Source organism: Coregonus clupeaformis, chromosome 15 (assembly GCF_020615455.1).
Source record: "Coregonus clupeaformis isolate EN_2021a chromosome 15, ASM2061545v1, whole genome shotgun sequence".
In the NCBI taxonomy this organism is placed as follows: domain Eukaryota; kingdom Metazoa; phylum Chordata; class Actinopteri; order Salmoniformes; family Salmonidae; genus Coregonus; species Coregonus clupeaformis.
In genome coordinates this window covers 31207148-31224363 of record NC_059206.1, presented here as the reverse complement: position 1 = coordinate 31224363, position 17216 = coordinate 31207148, and the positions used below count along the sequence as shown (strand labels likewise).

General features: G+C 45.4%; 1 protein-coding gene across 4 annotated transcripts in view; it reads left to right on the top strand.

The window, feature by feature from the left end:
• Window positions 1-15325, top strand: part of lhfpl2a (LHFPL tetraspan subfamily member 2a) — a 63792-nt gene extending 48467 nt beyond the window's left edge. For 3 of the 4 annotated variants that reach the window (XM_045225105.1, XM_041898615.2, XM_041898614.2), the window contains 2 exons: window positions 1315-2401; window positions 13928-15325. In XM_045225105.1, the coding sequence (XP_045081040.1) occupies window positions 1981-2401; window positions 13928-14184 (678 nt within the window). In that variant the 5' untranslated portion in view covers window positions 1315-1980 and the 3' untranslated portion in view covers window positions 14185-15325. The remainder of the gene's footprint in view (window positions 1-1314; window positions 2402-13927) is intronic. The other variant, XM_041898616.2, reaches the window with a different exon arrangement.
• Window positions 15326-17216: the final 1891 nt, after the last annotated feature.

Below are 17216 nucleotides of genomic sequence, written 5' to 3'. Positions count from 1 at the left end.
GGTTCTGTGAGTTCTGTAGTGGTGGTGTTTATTAAATGGCCGTGTCAGCAGGGTTATCTCAGCCAGGCTGACCCTAGGTCAGTTATGTGTTAGCTCCATGGTGGTTGGACAGCCAGGCTGCTATCAGCCCTACATCAGTGGCGTGGGCATTTTCATCTGAGATTGTTTGTTTTTCCCTCTGTCTGTGTCCGTTTGTCAAAGGATCCCTCATTCCCTCTTTCCACATCTCTCTCCTCTCTTCGCTTCATCTCCCCTTCTCCCCTCCACATCCCACCCAGCTCCCCCTGGGACAGACACTACACAGAGACCAGTGTTGGACCCAGAGGACCTCCTCACACACAGACGCACGCACGCACACTCACACACAGTACACACACACAGTACACACACACACACACCGATGGGAAGAGGAAGGAGGAGGAGCTGACCCTGTCAGTCAGGGAGCTCTGCAGGGGAAACCAAAACAGAGAGTAGAGCAGAGTAGCCAGGCTCCTCCAGGCTCTCAGACATAAACACACTCAGAGAGGAGGCCTTCAAACCAACACTGACACACATCTACACATCTGACTGACCAGGCCTGCCCTCTCTCTCTCTCCCTCCTCCTCTGTCCTCCTCTCTTCCTCTCCCATCCCTCTCTTCCTCTCCAGGCCTGGCTTTATGTAAACATTACAAGAGGTTGTTGGTTCGTTTTAGACAACCCCTCTCTCTGTCTGCAGCCATGTTGTCATAAGGCTCTCCCTGTCTATACGTTTCATCCACCATTACTCCCATTCACCATGGCTGTGCTATGCCACTTACTTTTAGTGTATGGTTGGTTGTTTTAAACTGCTGTGTTGGTCAATGACCCAGTTTCTTTGCTGATTAAAGTGAAATGGTGCCTGAGTTGGGAGGTGGAAAACACTGCTTCTGAAACATTTGATTCCAACACTGCTAATCCGTCTTTCGGATGGGACGTTAAACGGGGGTCCTGACTCTCTGTGGTCACTAAAGATCCCATGGCACTTATCGTAAGAGTAGGGGTGTTAACCCCGGTGTCCTGGCTAAATTCCCAATCTGGCCTACATACCATCATGGCCACCTAATCATCCCCAGCTTCCAATTGGCTCATTCATCCCCCCTCCTCCCCCTCTGTAACTATTCCCTAGGTCATTACTGTAAATGAGAATGTGTTCTCAGTCAACTTACCTGGTAAAATAAGTGCATCATGTAACTGAGTGTTCTACCATGGTCTGCCCTTTCAACTGCCATAAATAACACACTCACTTTCTTTTCCCTTCTCCGCCCTCCCTCCTCTCTTTCTCTCTCTCTCTCAAGGTGTGTAGTTGGTGAGAAGCCAGCTGGCTGGCCTTGGAGACACTCCTTCACTACGATGTAGAGTCCAGAAGAGAGAGAACGAGAGAGAGAGAGAAAGACGAAAGAGAGAGAGAGAGAGAGAGAGAGGGTGTGTGAAAAACAGACACTCCGGCTGGAAGATTCTACACTCTACGCACAAGACAGAAAGAGAGAGAGAAACAGAAAGCGAGTGAGTAAGACATTGCGGGAAGGACGGAAAGAAAGAGAGGGAGACAAACCAGAAAGAAGGAAGAGGAACAACACCAGGGGGAGATAAGAAAGAGAGAGAGAGAGAGAGAGAGAGAGAGAGAGAGAGAGAGAGAGAGAGAGAGAGAGAGAGAGAGAGAGAGAGAGAGAGAGAGAGAGAGAGAGAGAGAGACTTTCAATCATTGACCTCAGGCCCTGCCTCCAAACCAACCTCTCCCTCCCTCCTTCTCCTCCCTCCTTTCCCTGCACTGGAACTGTTTACCCTCTTTCACACCTCTGTTACAACAGGACCCCATCATTCACTCTCTCCCTTCACCCTTTCCCCTCTTCCTGAAGACCCTGTGGACTTGAACCTTCACTTTGACCCCACCTGTGTAACCACTGGACGGGAAAAGACATTACCAGGAACACTTCAGAACCACTCCAAACATCATCATCACCATGTGCCACGTGATCGTGACCTGTCGCTCCATGCTGTGGACTCTACTCAGCATCGTGGCCGCCTTCGGCGAGCTCATCGCCTTCATGAGCACCGATTGGCTGGTGGGCTTCCCCCGGACTCCGGACGCCGTCTTCGGCCCTCATGGTGCCACGGCGGCTGGCGAGGCCTACCGGCCCACCCTGGGCATCTACGGCCGCTGCATCAAGCTGCCCCACCTGCGGCGCGGCGTGCTGTGTGGGCCGTACGCCGTGCACTTTGGGGAGATCGCCAGCGGGTTCTGGCAGGCAGCATCCATCTTCCTGGCGGCGGGGATCCTGCTACTGTGTGCCGTGGCCTTCATCTCTGTCTTTACCATGTGCTTCCAGAGCATCATGAAGAAGAGCATCTTCAACGTGTGTGGACTGCTGCAGGCCATCGCAGGTGAGACTGAAAGAGGTTGCTGCTTGCAGTATTGCATTGCCTGTTGATTGGTTGTAGTTTTGTCTGGGCTGTTCAGTAGTTAGACACAGTTAACTGACTGTTAAACACCTGGAATAGAGAGAGAGAGAGAGGGGCTTGTGGAGGGGTGTGTTCCGTTTGAACAGCCAACATTCAAACCCATCCATCTAACCTTTGGTGCTGCTGTCCACCTCTTCAGAGTTTAAACCTTTACTAACTAGAGCAATCAGACCCCACTGACCACACACAAACACATGCACGTGTACACACACACACATACATACATACACACAGGCCCCCGAGAGTGCATTAACTCTTTCTCCCAGCGTCCTCTCTGTGTGTTCGAGGTGAGTATTAACCCTATAGGTCAAGGGTCAGGGAAACATGGCAGCCTTCAGCAACAAGGGCCCAAATATTTGTCCTCTTGAGTCAGCTGGGGATGATGTCATGTGACCTGTGTGGTGTGTGCGCGTGAATGTGTATCTGTGTATGACTCTCAAGCCGCTTTGACCTGCTGTGGTGAATTATGGAGGGAGGAGGCGGTCATTGGAGAGAGTGAGGTTATTCCGCCTGAATCTCTCTCTCAGAGCTCTCATCCCTCTCTCCTCTCCTCCCCTGTACTCGTTCCATAGACTCTGTCAGGAGTAGGTCAGAAACTAGTTGCCCTACAGACACTGATCTACTGTAAGATTAGTTTGATGCGTTTTCACATTAGTCGTTAAAGTTCGAATCTGGCGACTGCTACACTGGTGGACAGTTACCACAATGTAATTGAGACCTAGTGAAAGTGACAGTCAGAGGATGTCCACAACTGGACTGATTAGAAGAACAGAACTGCTCATTAAGGGTCTGTGGGTCGTCGGGAGGAAGAGGATGAGAATAAGGAAGAGGAAACCAGAAATAGCAGGGGGATGTTTCCTTAATGCCCTCAGCCTAGGGTTGAATGGCGGGAACCCAGTTACCGAGATTTACCGGGATTTACCGCCCAAAACCACTCCCTATTCCTGGGATAAATAACTGTGAGAAACCGGTAAATTATTATAAATTATTGATATGAACAGGATGGCGTGAAATGGAAGTAAATTATATGCGATGTCTAAATCTGGCTTCTCTACAACATCTGCATGATGAATCATCAACGCTCAGGGTGGGGACAGACAGCCCATCTCAGTATGGAGTGCAGTTCACATTGCATGTAGACCTATCATCTTATAATGGTAACTTTTTTCCTTGTGACAGGTACGGCTGCATTTGCTGCAGCATAGTCTATGCTACAGTAATATAAAGACTGACTGAATCTAATCTCCATCTGGCTTTCAGGGGACACCTTATTTTTTAATTGTAAAGATGTTTTTTTTTTTTTTGCAGCTGCAGAGTTTTAAAACAGCCTATCATTTGAATATTTTTGCTTTCAATCAGTGCACACGCGAGCACTCTCTCGCAGTCTTTCTCCCTCTCCATCAACTCCATTCAAATTGCATCCAAAATAGATAATCCGGTTTTAGATTTATATGTAGCACTATATATAGATGTCCTGACCTACCTCTTTCAGGTAATACATTCTATGCAGTATTAGCTTTATATTTAGCTAATTAATGATAGGTTATGCATAATAAGATTCTAACTTATAGCCTCTGTCTCTTGCGCAATACGCACGCACCTGTGCTCTGCTGGCCTCTCTCTTTAGAAAACGCTCCTTAGCTCTTGGAGTCCCATTCAGGAAAAGCTAGACTAGAAAAGCTTGCTGGACATTATTTTTTTTTGCATTTCTTATACCAATAGACTATTCGAATAGGGACCAAGCTCTTGTTTGCTGAATGTTAAATACAGCAGCCAATAGAACTCATGGATAGTTTGAAAGAAGAGCGAACACTCAATGGCGGTAGGCTATAGCAGTTATTTATTCAGACCCATAACCATTCAATCTTTGTGAAGAGAAGAGAAAGCCTTCTGCATCTAATTCTAGTCCTATATTATTGAAGAATGTCATTAGAATGATGAAGATAAGGACAACACAACTTATTTCATTTAACTGTTATCTCCACTGTCCCACGGAGGACTGTAGCAACAATAGAGAGAGAAAGAGGAGGTAGACTAATAACATTAAGGGAAATATTATGAAAGGTGTATATATGCGTCAGCCTACTAATAATACGAATAGGCCCTATTATATTTCAAAATAAAAATTAAATTAGCTAGCCTATACTTCTAACTTTGTAGGCTGCATGTGCTGCACCAGAATCGCATGTTCTCTCCCTGCCTTATCATGGTTTGAACGATGTGCGTAATTCCAGTCCATATAATACAGTATAATACAATACAGTACAGTAATACAGTTCACACTGAAAAAGATTAGCCTACTGGAGCTAGTTTCATTTATTTACCCAAGAGAGCATATACAGTGGGGGGGAAAAGTATTTAGTCAGCCACCAATTGTGCAAGTTCTCCCACTTAAAAAGATGAGAGAGGCCTGTAATTTTCATCATAGGTACACGTCAACTATGACAGACAAAATGAGGAAAAAAAATCCAGATAATCACATTGTAGGATTTTTTATGAATTTATTTGCAAATTATGGTGGAAAATAAGTATTTGGTCAATAACAAAAGTTTCTCAATACTTTGTTATATACCCTTTGTTGGCAATGACACAGGTCAAACGTTTTCTGTAAGTCTTCACAAGGTTTTCACACACTGTTGCTGGTATTTTGGCCCATTCCTCCATGCAGATCTCCTCTAGAGCAGTGATGTTTTGGGGCTGTCACTGGGCAACACAGACTTTCAACTCCCTCCAAAGATTTTCTATGGGGTTGAGATCTGGAGACTGGCTAGGCCACTCCAGGACCTTGAAATGCTTCTTACGAAGCCACTCCTTCGTTGCCCGGGCGGTGTGTTTGGGATCATTGTCATGCTGAAAGACCCAGCCACGTTTCATCTTCAATGCCCTTGCTGATGGAAGGAGGTTTTCACTCAAAATCTCACGATACATGGCCCCATTCATTCTTTCCTTTACACGGATCAGTCGTCCTGGTCCCTTTGCAGAAAAACAGCCCCAAAGCATGATGTTTCCACCCCCATGCTTCACAGTAGGTATGGTGTTCTTTGGATGCAACTCAGCATTCTTTGTCTTCCAAACACAACGAGTTGAGTTTTTACCAAAAAGTTCTATTTTGGTTTCATCTGACCATATGACATTCTCCCAATCCTCTTCTGGATCATCCAAATGCACTCTAGCAAACTTCAGACGGGCCTGGACATGTACTGGCTTAAGCAGGGGGACACGTCTGGCACTGCAGGATTTGAGTTCCTGGCGGCGTAGTGTGTTACTGATGGTAGGCTTTGTTACTTTGGTCCCAGCTCTCTGCAGGTCATTCACTAGGTCCCCGTGTGGTTCTGGGATTTTGCTCACCGTTCTTGTGATCATTTTGACCCCACGGGGTGAGATCTTGCGTGGAGCCCCAGATCGAGGGAGATTATCAGTGGTCTTGTATGTCTTCCATTTCCTAATAATTGCTCCCACAGTTGATTTCTTCAAACCAAGCTGCTTACCTATTGCAGATTCAGTCTTCCCAGCCTAGTGCAGGTCTACAATTTTGTTTCTGGTGTCCTTTGACAGCTCTTTGGTCTTGGCCATAGTGGAGTTTGGAGTGTGACTGTTTGAGGTTGTGGACAGGTGTCTTTTATACTGATAACAAGTTCAAACAGGTGCCATTAATACAGGTAACGAGTGGAGGACAGAGGAGCCTCTTAAAGAAGAAGTTACAGGTCTGTGAGAGCCAGAAATCTTGCTTGTTTGTAGGTGACCAAATACTTATTTTCCACCATAATTTGCAAATAAATTCATTAAAAATCCTACAATGTGATTTTCTGGATATTTTTTTCTCATTTTGTCTGTCATAGTTGACGTATACCTATGATGAAAATTACAGGCCTCTCTCATCTTTTTAAGTGGGAGAACTTGCACAATTGGTGGCTGACTAAATACTTTTTTTCCCCACTGTAGCTAGCTACATCTATGGGCTTTTATGTTTTTCTCTCGTGCGTAATGTGATAATGGCACAATCATTCAGGCTTTTTTGTGCTTGGGCTCATTAAATGTCTTTAATGTAGGGCTCATAAAATGTATTTAATGTATGGCTCATCAGGCTCAAGTAGCATCAGGCTGTTGAATGACACTTCCGGTTTTTGGTTACCCGGGAGAAAAGTCATTTATTCTCGGGATGGAACATTTGTAAAATACCAGGAAAATATTCAGCCCTACCTCAGCCCTCAGCCCCTTGTCTGAACTGACTGGTCATTAACCATCTCCCTGACTACAGAAAGGGATAAAGACCAACACACACAGCAGCGACACCACACCAAGCAGTGGTCAGTGTTGGTGTTTTTCCTCCACCTCCACCTCCACATGTGTCCTAGACGAGAGGGATGGAAAAGTCTGTAGTTTCTCTGCCAGGCAGAGTTCTGAGATATCACCATATCACTTTGTCATCTCTCTCCCCCTCTCTCTCCCTCTCTCCATCTCTTCCTCTCTCCTTTCTGCCAGTTTGACTTTCCTCCAATCAACATTTCCACTAAGTGTGCCGACCGACCGGAATGGTCCCGTAATGTGACCGTAACGGGGATCAGGTGGCAGATGTTTTGGGAACTGCTTGACCTCAGGGGAGAGATTGTGTTTCTGTAGCCAGCGGTGGTCACATCATCTCACTGGAGTCATCAGAGTGGTCCTGATTCTATTAACCACATTTATACACACTAATGTCATATTGGGAAGGTTTTATCTTTAAAAGGAATCAATTGGAGATGTAATGTAACTAGCCAAGTGTTTAAGGCCAGACCAAGGCGGGTTTTTTCTTCAGAAAGGCAGTTAGCGACAAGAAGACTAACAAACAGCAGGTAGTTAAACCGTCTCCAGGTCTACAGCTGGGAGTGTCATAATATCATTTTACTGCCGCCATAAACTCTCCCTCCCAGCTCCAACCAACCAGCCAGCCAACCAGACGACAAGCCAAATTCAGCCATGATGAGTCATAGGACTGTCACACAGATGGCTTTTGACCTGGGCGCTAGCTGTGGGTTAATGGCAGATGGGAATGTGACAGTGATCCAGTAAACAGAAAAGGAAATGCAATAATGATACAGCGTGAATATGACTGTTACAGGACTGATTGACAGATGAGAATGACTGTATTGGAACAGTCTGATCATGATGAATAGTCTAGGTCTGGATGTTACTATTGTTGAGCAAACAGAGAAAGCAGAAGTACAATACCGGGTCGGGACGGGTGTTACTGGAAATGTATCTGATTACCGAAGCAAAGGTATGAGATGTTGGTCAATCACAACCAGTGTCGACAATAGAGGTATGTGGGTGAGAGATAAAGGGAGAGCGATATATTGAGAGATGGCGAGATAGAGTGTTTACAACCGTAGTGTGGATGTATAAGAAATAAAGGCATAGAAAGAGAGAATGAGGGGGAGAATGAGTGAGAAAGAGAGAGAGTGAGAGTCGGGTGAAAGGAAGTGTGTTGTAGATAAGGCTGATAGATATGAATGGAAAGTCCGGTCCATGGTCACGGTGCATATTACTGTAATCCTGAATCAGGCCTGTAGGACTTCCTACCAACAGAACAGTACCAGAACAGAATGACTGCGTGGAAGGAATCAGGATATAATATAGGTCCCTATTATTCCCTGTTCTTCTATTACACTACAGTCCTCCGTGGGACAGTGGAGATAAACAGAGAGGAACAATACAGTTTTACACTACAGTCCTCCGTGGGACAGTGGAGATAAACAGAGAGGAACAATACAGTTTTACACTACAGTCATCCGTGGGACAGTGGAGATAAACAGAGAGGAACAATACAGTTTTACACTACAGTCCTCCGTGGGACAGTGGAGCTAAACAGAGAGGAACAATACAGTTTTACACTACAGTCCTCCGTGGGACAGTGGAGCTAAACAGAGAGGAACAATACAGTTTTACACTACAGTCCTCCGTGGGACAGTGGAGATAAACAGAGAGGAACAATACAGTTTTACACTACAGTCCTCCGTGGGACAGTGGAGATAAACAGAGAGGAACAATACAGTTTTACACTACAGTCCTCCGTGGGACAGTGGAGCTAAACAGAGAGGAACAATACAGTTTTACACTACAGTCCTCCGTGAGACAGTGGAGATAAATTGAGAGGAACAATACAGTTTTACACTACAGTCCTCCGTGGGACAGTGGAGCTAAACAGAGAGGAAAAATACAGTTTTACACTACAGTCCTCCGTGGGACAGTGGAGCTAAACAGAGAGGAACAATATAGTTTTACACTACAGTCCTCCGTGGGACAGTAGAGCTAAACAGAGAGGAACAATATAGTTTTACACTACAGTCCTCCGTGGGACAGTGGAGATAAACAGAGAGGAACAATACAGTTTTACACTACAGTCCTCCGTGGGACAGTGGAGCTAAACAGAGAGGAACAATACAGTTTTACACTACAGTCCTCCGTGGGACAGTGGAGCTAAACAGAGAGGAACAATACAGTTTTACACTACAGTCCTCCGTGGGACAGTGGAGCCAAATAGAGCGAAACACAAACCTCCCCCAGGTTTCCCATAGAAACAACATGTCCTCTCTGTCTCACCCACTCTCTAACTGTTGAAACCATTCTCTTAACTCTATAGGGCAGAGGTGGCCAACCCTCCTGCAGAGATACTGGGAATGCAGGCTTTTGCTCCGGCCCTGCTCTAACACACCTGATTTGTTCAGAGGAGCAGCGGAAGCGTAAAGTCAGTTTAGTTGTTGATGAGAGTGTCTTTAGAAGCCAGCAGACCTAGACCGAGACTCTCTTGGCTTACGGTCCTACCTGACAATCATAGCAGTCTGGACGTTTCCAGTGAGAGACCTCCTCCGCTCTCTCCCTCTTCGCTTTTTCCATCACACTCTATTATGTGAGCCACCACCTTGATTCGGTCCTATGTAGCAAAATTTGAAATTGTGTTTTTTACAATGGATAAAGGTAGAGACTCAGAGCTAGAATATGGTATATCATACGCTGCAGTTGAGGAACAATGGGAAAGTAATTCTGCTTTGAAAGTTGATAAACTCTTGAGAGAATGGACCTTGAATGTTTTGGCACACCTACTGGAGAGCTCTTCTTTGTCTACACCCATTCAGCATCGTTCACACCCTCTTAAGCCTTAGCCCCACCCATCTCTTTAAGGATTCCCATGTGAGGCTGTGTGCTAAACAGAGTGAGTAGTGTAGTAAACAACCAAAGATTTCAAGACTTAAAGTGGTAAAAGCAGTAGCCTACAATAAGAAAACCTCCAGGTAAAAGTACACTTTATCGGGGCCTCCCAAGTGGCGCAGCGGTCTAAGGCACTCCATCGCAGTGCTTGAGGCATAACTACAGACCCAGGTTTGTTCCCAGGCTGTGTCACAACTGGCCGTGACAGGGAGTCCCATAGGGCGGCACACAATTCGCCCAGCATCGTCCGGGTTAGGGGAGGGTTTGGCCGGGGGGGCTTTACTTGGCTCATCGCGCTCTAGCGATTCCTTGTGGCGGGCCGGGCGCCTGCAGGCTGACTTCGGTCGTTAGTTGAACAGTGTTTCCTCCAAAATGTTGGTGCAGCTGGCTTCCGGGTTAAGTGGGCGGGTGTTAAGAAGCGCGGTTTGGCGGGTCATGTTTCGGAGGACGCATGACTCGATCTTCACCTCTCCCGAGCCCGTTGGGGAGTTGCAGCGATGAGACAAGATCGAAATTGGGGAGAAAAAGGGGGTAAAAAAAAGAAAAGAAAAAAGTACACTTTATCTAGTCCTTGGCCTATATCCTAATCTGACTTTGGTGCAGGTCATGTTGTTCTTCACATTACTGTTTATGGTAAACACACATTATATATATAAAAAATAAATCTATGTTTATTTGTCACATGCACAGTATACAGAAGGTATAAATGGTACAGTGAAATGGTTGCTTGTATATTTACATAGTAGCATGATCAAAAACAGAAAGTGTCCAGATATAAATATTTTATAAATATTTTATAATTATTATATGACGCTTACCTAAATTGATGGGTCATGTGAAATAAATGCTATAACCACCCCCCAGCCACATCTAGGTAAGTGGATGGGTCACTGTTGTCTAGACATGTACACATGTTCATGAAATACAATAGATGGCTGTAATCACCCCCAGACACACCTGGCCAACTTGATGGGTCATGTAATCATCTGGCGAAGTGGAGTCTTTTGTTTAGACAAGTAGCTAGCTAGCTAGCTAAACAATGAACCAGCATAATCCCAACTCATACTACTACCAATACAAACTGATTGTCATAGCTGTAGTATGAATTTGCAGGTAGCTAAAGCTAACCAACTAGGTTCAATGTTAGCTAGCTAGCTAACATTAGGCTATAACTAGCAATGCAAATGTGTTTCTGATTCGAATAATATTACTACACAGATCATTCACGTAACGTTAACTAGCGAGCCAGCAAGCTAACGTTTGCTAGCTAGCTAACAGTACGCTTTAACTTGCAATGAAAATTACTTTCTGACAAAATTTGAAATGTATAATATCTGAAAATGTAGCTAGACTCTTACCCGTATACATGGATGAATGCTTCACGGCAGACTGGAACCATTTAACTCTGTTTTGTTTGTAGTTACATCTTGTTTGGCCAGCGTTGTGTCAAGTCACTCTGGTTCACACTGACCGTGGCGTGTGCATAAAGTAGCCCATCACAACTTTTTCCAACTGATCTGTCGATAGCGCCTGTTAAATTCAGGGCATTAATGTTGTTGAGAAAAGTAGCAAAACTTTTGTAGTTCTCAAATGGCTAATGTTATATCTTTCAAAAACGCTGTGGTAGAAAGGATTGTTAACACATACTGAGCAGCTCACGTTATAGACAGAAGGAAGCTACATGGCAGACCAATCCAAAGTAATCTCCCGGCATGTCCAGCCCACCCATTATCTCAGCCAATTATGGCTAGCGGGAAGGTTCCTGTCTTTTTCCGTGGCTAAACCAACTAGGCTCGTAATTTAACCATTTTATTCATATTTACAGATGGAGTACACGTTTGTTATTAAGGCACATGAAAGTTCACATGTTCCAGAAGGCATTTCTGCCCAAAAACGCATTTTGATAAAAAATATTTTTAAAAAGACGTTCAAATGCCTCTCCTGTGAAGTAGTGACATGCGAGATACGCCTAGCTTCCTGAAACTGGTCACATATGTGTGGAGAGGAAAGAAATATGTACCTCTGGCTCTTATAGTCTGTTGCGGTACGTTTACACCATTTCCTGGAGCTGAGGGAAGGTGGATACCCAAATTGTCTGGGAACCATGGTCGGGGAGTGGAGGGGTACAGGCGGGGTAGAGGGGTTTTGACACAGAGAGGGGTGAAAGAGTATGCAGGGGTACCCCACCTAGAGATGTAGAGGAAGAGAGCACAGAAAGAGAGGAGGCTACGGAGACAGTTGGAGACGAATGGTTAATATACAGGCCAGGTTGCAGAAGGAGGCAAGCAGTTAATATTCACAGGATGCAGGATATTCAGTTGAAGTGGACTGGGATATTAGGTTAAGGGTCCAGTGGGTAGGGGGATTTCTTTAGAGGGGGTTGTATGTGTGTGTATGTGTGTGTGTGTGTGTGTGTGTGTGTGTGTGTGTGTGTATTGGGGGTGTTGTAGAATTGAAACCATACCTCCAGTCCATCACCAGAGCTGCTCTGACCGTTAAGGCAATGCAGTAACATGTGGAAAGAATTTATGACCTACTTTTCATTTCCGTGTTTAATACGATATTGGTCTGCTCTGAGGGAGAGACAGAGAGGGAGAAAGCTGGTGTCGGCATTGCACTCTTGTTTTTCATCTCCTGAAGGAGCAAGTGAGCAGGGCAGGGGCAGAGGGAGGGAAGGAGGGAGAGAAGGAGGTTTAGAGTGCTGGTCTGGTGTAGAGGTGCAGGAGCTCTCTCTCTGTCTCGCTCTCTGTCTGTGTCTCCCTCTCGCTCTCTCTCTCTCTCTCTCTCTCTCTCTCTCTCTCTCTCTCTCTCTGTGTGTGTGTCTGTCTCTCTGTCTGTCTGTCTCTCTCGGTGTCTCTGTCTCTCTGTGTGTCTCTCTCTCTCTCTCTCTCGTAATATGTGCCTGTAGACATATTGTAGTTCCAGAGCTCCCAGTCTAGACTCTAGTGGACATCCAGTATTACTATTGTTGTTACAGAGCTCCCAGTCTAGACTCTAGTGGACATCCAGTATTACTATTGTAGTTCCAGAGCTCCCAGTCTAGACTCTAGTGGACATCCAGTACTACTATTGTAGTTCCACTAACGGAGCTCCCAGTCGTCTAGTAGTAGACTTCGAATATTGTAGTTTCAGAGCATCTCCTGGTGTGTGTCAAAGCCTGAACTAGAAATAGGGTCACTGCCTTTTCCTATAACGTCATTGTTGAGTATGGTGATGGTGGAAGAAGTATCCTGGGCCTGTACAAGGATACAGTGATATTGAACACAGACTACATGCATTGTCTCCACTTCACTGGGTCATATTAGGGATTGGGTGAAGGTTTCTCTTGCTACTACTGAGCAGGCCTCTATTAGGCTCTCCTCTAGGTTCTGCTGTTGTACAGGGGTGTTGAAACAGAATCCATGTGCTGTTAGAAGTGGAATATTGTACAGTGCAGGGGTGTTGGAACATAATCGGTGTGGTGTTAGAAGTGGAATATTGTAGAGTGCAGGGGTGTTGGAAGTGGGTCCCAGACCCACAGAAGTGGCTTCATCCTTCAGCAGAGAGAGACACAGGAAGCTGAGACACAGGATTAGTCGGTTAGTTCAGTGATGGGGGTGGGGGGGGTCGAACCCCTCTGGCTACCTTTTCCTGTTGTTTAGCTGTTGTAACCCCAGGTCACACATTGTGCGATACCCCCAGGGATCCAGAGCTGACAGCAGGGTCGTATTGTGCCATAACCCCAGAGTCGTATTGTGCCTTAACCCCCGGGTGGCATTGTGCTGTAACCTCAGGGTCGTGACGTGGGGACACGTTTGGGGAAAGACAGGTATCAAGCCTTTTTGCGGCAATGAGAGTTGACACTGGCCAGGTGAATTGTTGGAATGAAACAGAGTAGGAGTCCCATTTGAAAAGAGATGGCAAAGGAAATCATTTTAGCCAGTATAATATTTTTGACCAACGGGAAATTAGAATGCAAACGTGTAGTGGTTATCCCACTGGCTATAGGGTGAATGCACCAATTTGTAAGTCGCTCTGGATAAGAGCGTCTGCTAAATGACGTAAATGTAAATGTAAATGTTATTGAAACAGGAAATGTTTTGATACCAGAGAATGTCCTGTGGATGGACTTTAGAGAATGTGTTGTCATTATTCCACTATTTTTTTAAGCTACCTTTCAAACACACATTTCAATCAGTCACACATAATAACTGTTGATTTGTTTGCTGCGTGTAGGTCTATTATGAACTAACAGTGCCTTTCTCTCCACTCTCTCTGGCCCAGGTCTGTTTCTGATCCTGGGTCTGATGCTGTACCCTGCAGGCTGGGGTTCAGACAAGGTGCAGCTGTACTGTGGTCAGGACGCGGCTCCCTACCAGGCGGGGCTGTGCACCATGGGCTGGGCCTTCTACACAGCCATGGGAGGCACCGTGCTCACCTTCATCTGCGCTGTGTTCTCAGCCCAGGCCGAGATCGCCACGTCCTCAGACAAGGTGCAGGAGGAGATCGAGGAGGGCAAGAGCCTCATCTGCCTGCTCTAAGATCGACCAGGAGGGGAGTAGGAGAGGGGGAGGAGAAGGAGAGGAATGTCAAGTCCCACACCCCTCTTATCCACTCTGGGGCCCAGCTGTCAATCAAACGAAAGCCCCCATGTTGTTTACCACTAAGACTGACTCTCTGACCTTTGACCTTAGACCCTGTAGTGTTGTTATTGTTCATGTGGGAGAAATCTACAGTGCCAAGCTTTTCACAAACCTGTGTTTCAATGTATTTCCTCTCTCCGCCACCAGAGGTGCTGTCTGTCTGTGTTCTGTGTGTTATTATTTCTAATGTGTGCCAGTACCAGCTACCCTGACACCAGTATGTGTGTATTGTAAATAAGTGTGTATATACTGTACATAGTGATGATGATGATGATGATGATCTGAGAATGGTGGTCCTCTCAGCTCTGTTCAGACTGTTTTAAATGATGTCACTCTTGCCTTGAATGCTGGTGTGATGATGACACCACCTAAAGACCAGCCTACCTGGTGCTAATCTTCTGGTGTATCTTCAATGCTAGGTAGAAGTTGCCCCTAACTGCAGATCTACTATCACATTTCCCAACCCCAAATCATAACCTGAACCATGAGAGGGATAAAATAATATCAGATCCCGGACCCGCGGTTAGAGGTAACTTCTACCAGTTCCAACTTAAGCCAGGTGTGAGTAACTCTACAAGGGAACCACTACTCAGTCAAGTAAACTACTCACAGACATGGCCTTAGTTTAGCATGGAATCATGATGTCCTTAAAGCTTACAGAATGTACTGTCAATTGAAATGACCAATGTATGTCTTCTTGGACCCTTGAAATGTATTGATTGGACGGACACCTACACCAGCCATGGTTACACACGGACTGCATGAGCTAGCTAATAGAGAGCTGCGTTTTGTTTGTGTGTGTGTGTGTTTGTTATTGTGTGTGAGAGACTGTGCTTGCCTCCTTTTGCAAATATTGAGGGGATTTTGCCTGGACCCCACCTCTGATGACCCTTGCCTGGTCTCTTTGAGGTCCTCCTGTGGACAAAGACTTGGTCAACGATACACACAAGTATTCCTATTACTGTATAGTGCCTTGCAAAAGTATTCATCCCCCTTGGAGTTTTTCCTATTTTGTTGCATTACAACCTGTAAACAAACTAGTCCAAATTGGTGAAGTGAAATTAAAACATTTCACTTCACCAATTCTAACAAATAAATAACGGAAAAGTGGTGTGTGCATATGTATTCACCCCCTTTGCTATGAAGCCCCTAAATAAGATCTGGTGCAACCAATTACCTTCAGAAGTCACATAATTAGTTAAATAAAGTCCACCTGTGTGCAATCTAAGTGTCACATGATCTGTCACATGATCTCAGTATATATACACCTGTTCTGAAAGGCCCCAGAGTCTACAACACCACTAAGCAAGGGGCACCACCAAGCAAGCGGTACCATGAAGACCAAGGATCTCTCCAAACAAGTCAGGGACAAAGTTGTGGAGAAGTACAGATCAGGGTTGGGTTGTAAAAAAAATTGCCAAAACTTTGAACATCCCATGGAGCACCATTAAATCCATTATTAAAAAATGGAAAGAATATGGCACCACAACAAACCTGCCAAGAGAGGGCTGCCCACCAAAACTCACGGACCAGGCAAGGAGGGCATTAATCAGAGAGGCAACAAAGAGACCAAAGACAACCCTGAAGGAGCTGGAAAGCTCCACAGCGGAGATTGGAGTATCTGTCCATAGGACCACTTTAAGCCGAACACTCCACAGAGCTGGGCATTACGGAAGAGTGGCCAGAAAAAAGCCATTGCTTAAAGAAAAAAATAAGCAAACACATTTGGTGTTCGCCAAAAGGCATGTGGGAGAATCCCCAAACATATGGAAGAAGGTACTCTGGTCAGATGAGACTAAAATTGAGCTTTTTGGCCATCAAGGAAAATGTCTGGCGCAAACCCAACACCTCTCATCACCCCAAGAACACCATCCCCACAGTGAAGCATGGTGGTGGCAGCATCATGCTGTGGGGATGTTTTTCATTGGCAGGGACTGGGAAACTGGTCAGAATTGAAGGAATGATGGATGGCGCTAAATACAGGGAAAATCTTGAGGGAAACCTGTTTCAGTCTTCCAGAGATTTGAGACTGGGATGGAGGTTCACCTTCCAGCAGGACAATGACCCTAAGCATACTGATAAAGCAACACTCGAGTGGTTTAGGGTAGGTTCACCTTCCAGCAGGACAATGACCCTAAGCATACTGATAAAGCAACACTCGAGTGGTTTAAGGGGAAACAGTTAAATGCCTTGGAATGGCCTAGTCAAAGCCCAGACCTCAATTCAATTGAGAATCTGTGGTATGACTTAAAGATTGCTGTACACCAGCGGAACCCATCCAACTTGAAGGAGCTGGAGCAGTTTTGCCTTGAAGAATGGGCAAAAATCCCAGTGGCTAGATGTGCCAAGCTTATAGAGACATACCCCAAGAGACTTGCAGCTGTAATTGCTGCAAAAGGTGGCTCTACAAAGTATTGACTTTTGGGGGGGGTGAATAGTTATGCATGCTGAAGTTTTCTGTTTTTTTTGGTCTTATTTCTTGTTTATTTCACCAAAGAAAATATTTTGCATCTTCAAAGTGGTATGCATGTTGTGTAAATCAAATGATACAAACCCCGCAAAAAATCCATTTTAATTCCAGGTTGTAAGGCAACAAAATAGGAAAAATGCCAAGGGGGGTGAATACTTTCGCAAGCCACTGTATTCCTATTAATGTCTTGTTTCAGGAAGGACTCCCATTCCTGCCACACCAAGGGAGGAGCGGTATTCCTACAACACCAGCCACAGTGCTGGAGAGAAACTGTTGAGACTTGTGTTGAAACTGTTGAGACTTGACTATCACAGCTCCCCAGTCTGTCTCTCTGCCAAACCAATAAAAACAGAAAGAAAAAGACAAGATGATCTGGTCTGAGTTTTTCTCAAGCAACATTCATCTCTGTGGGGCTCTATGTAATGTGGGGGAGGATGGGTGAGGGAGAGGGATATAGAGG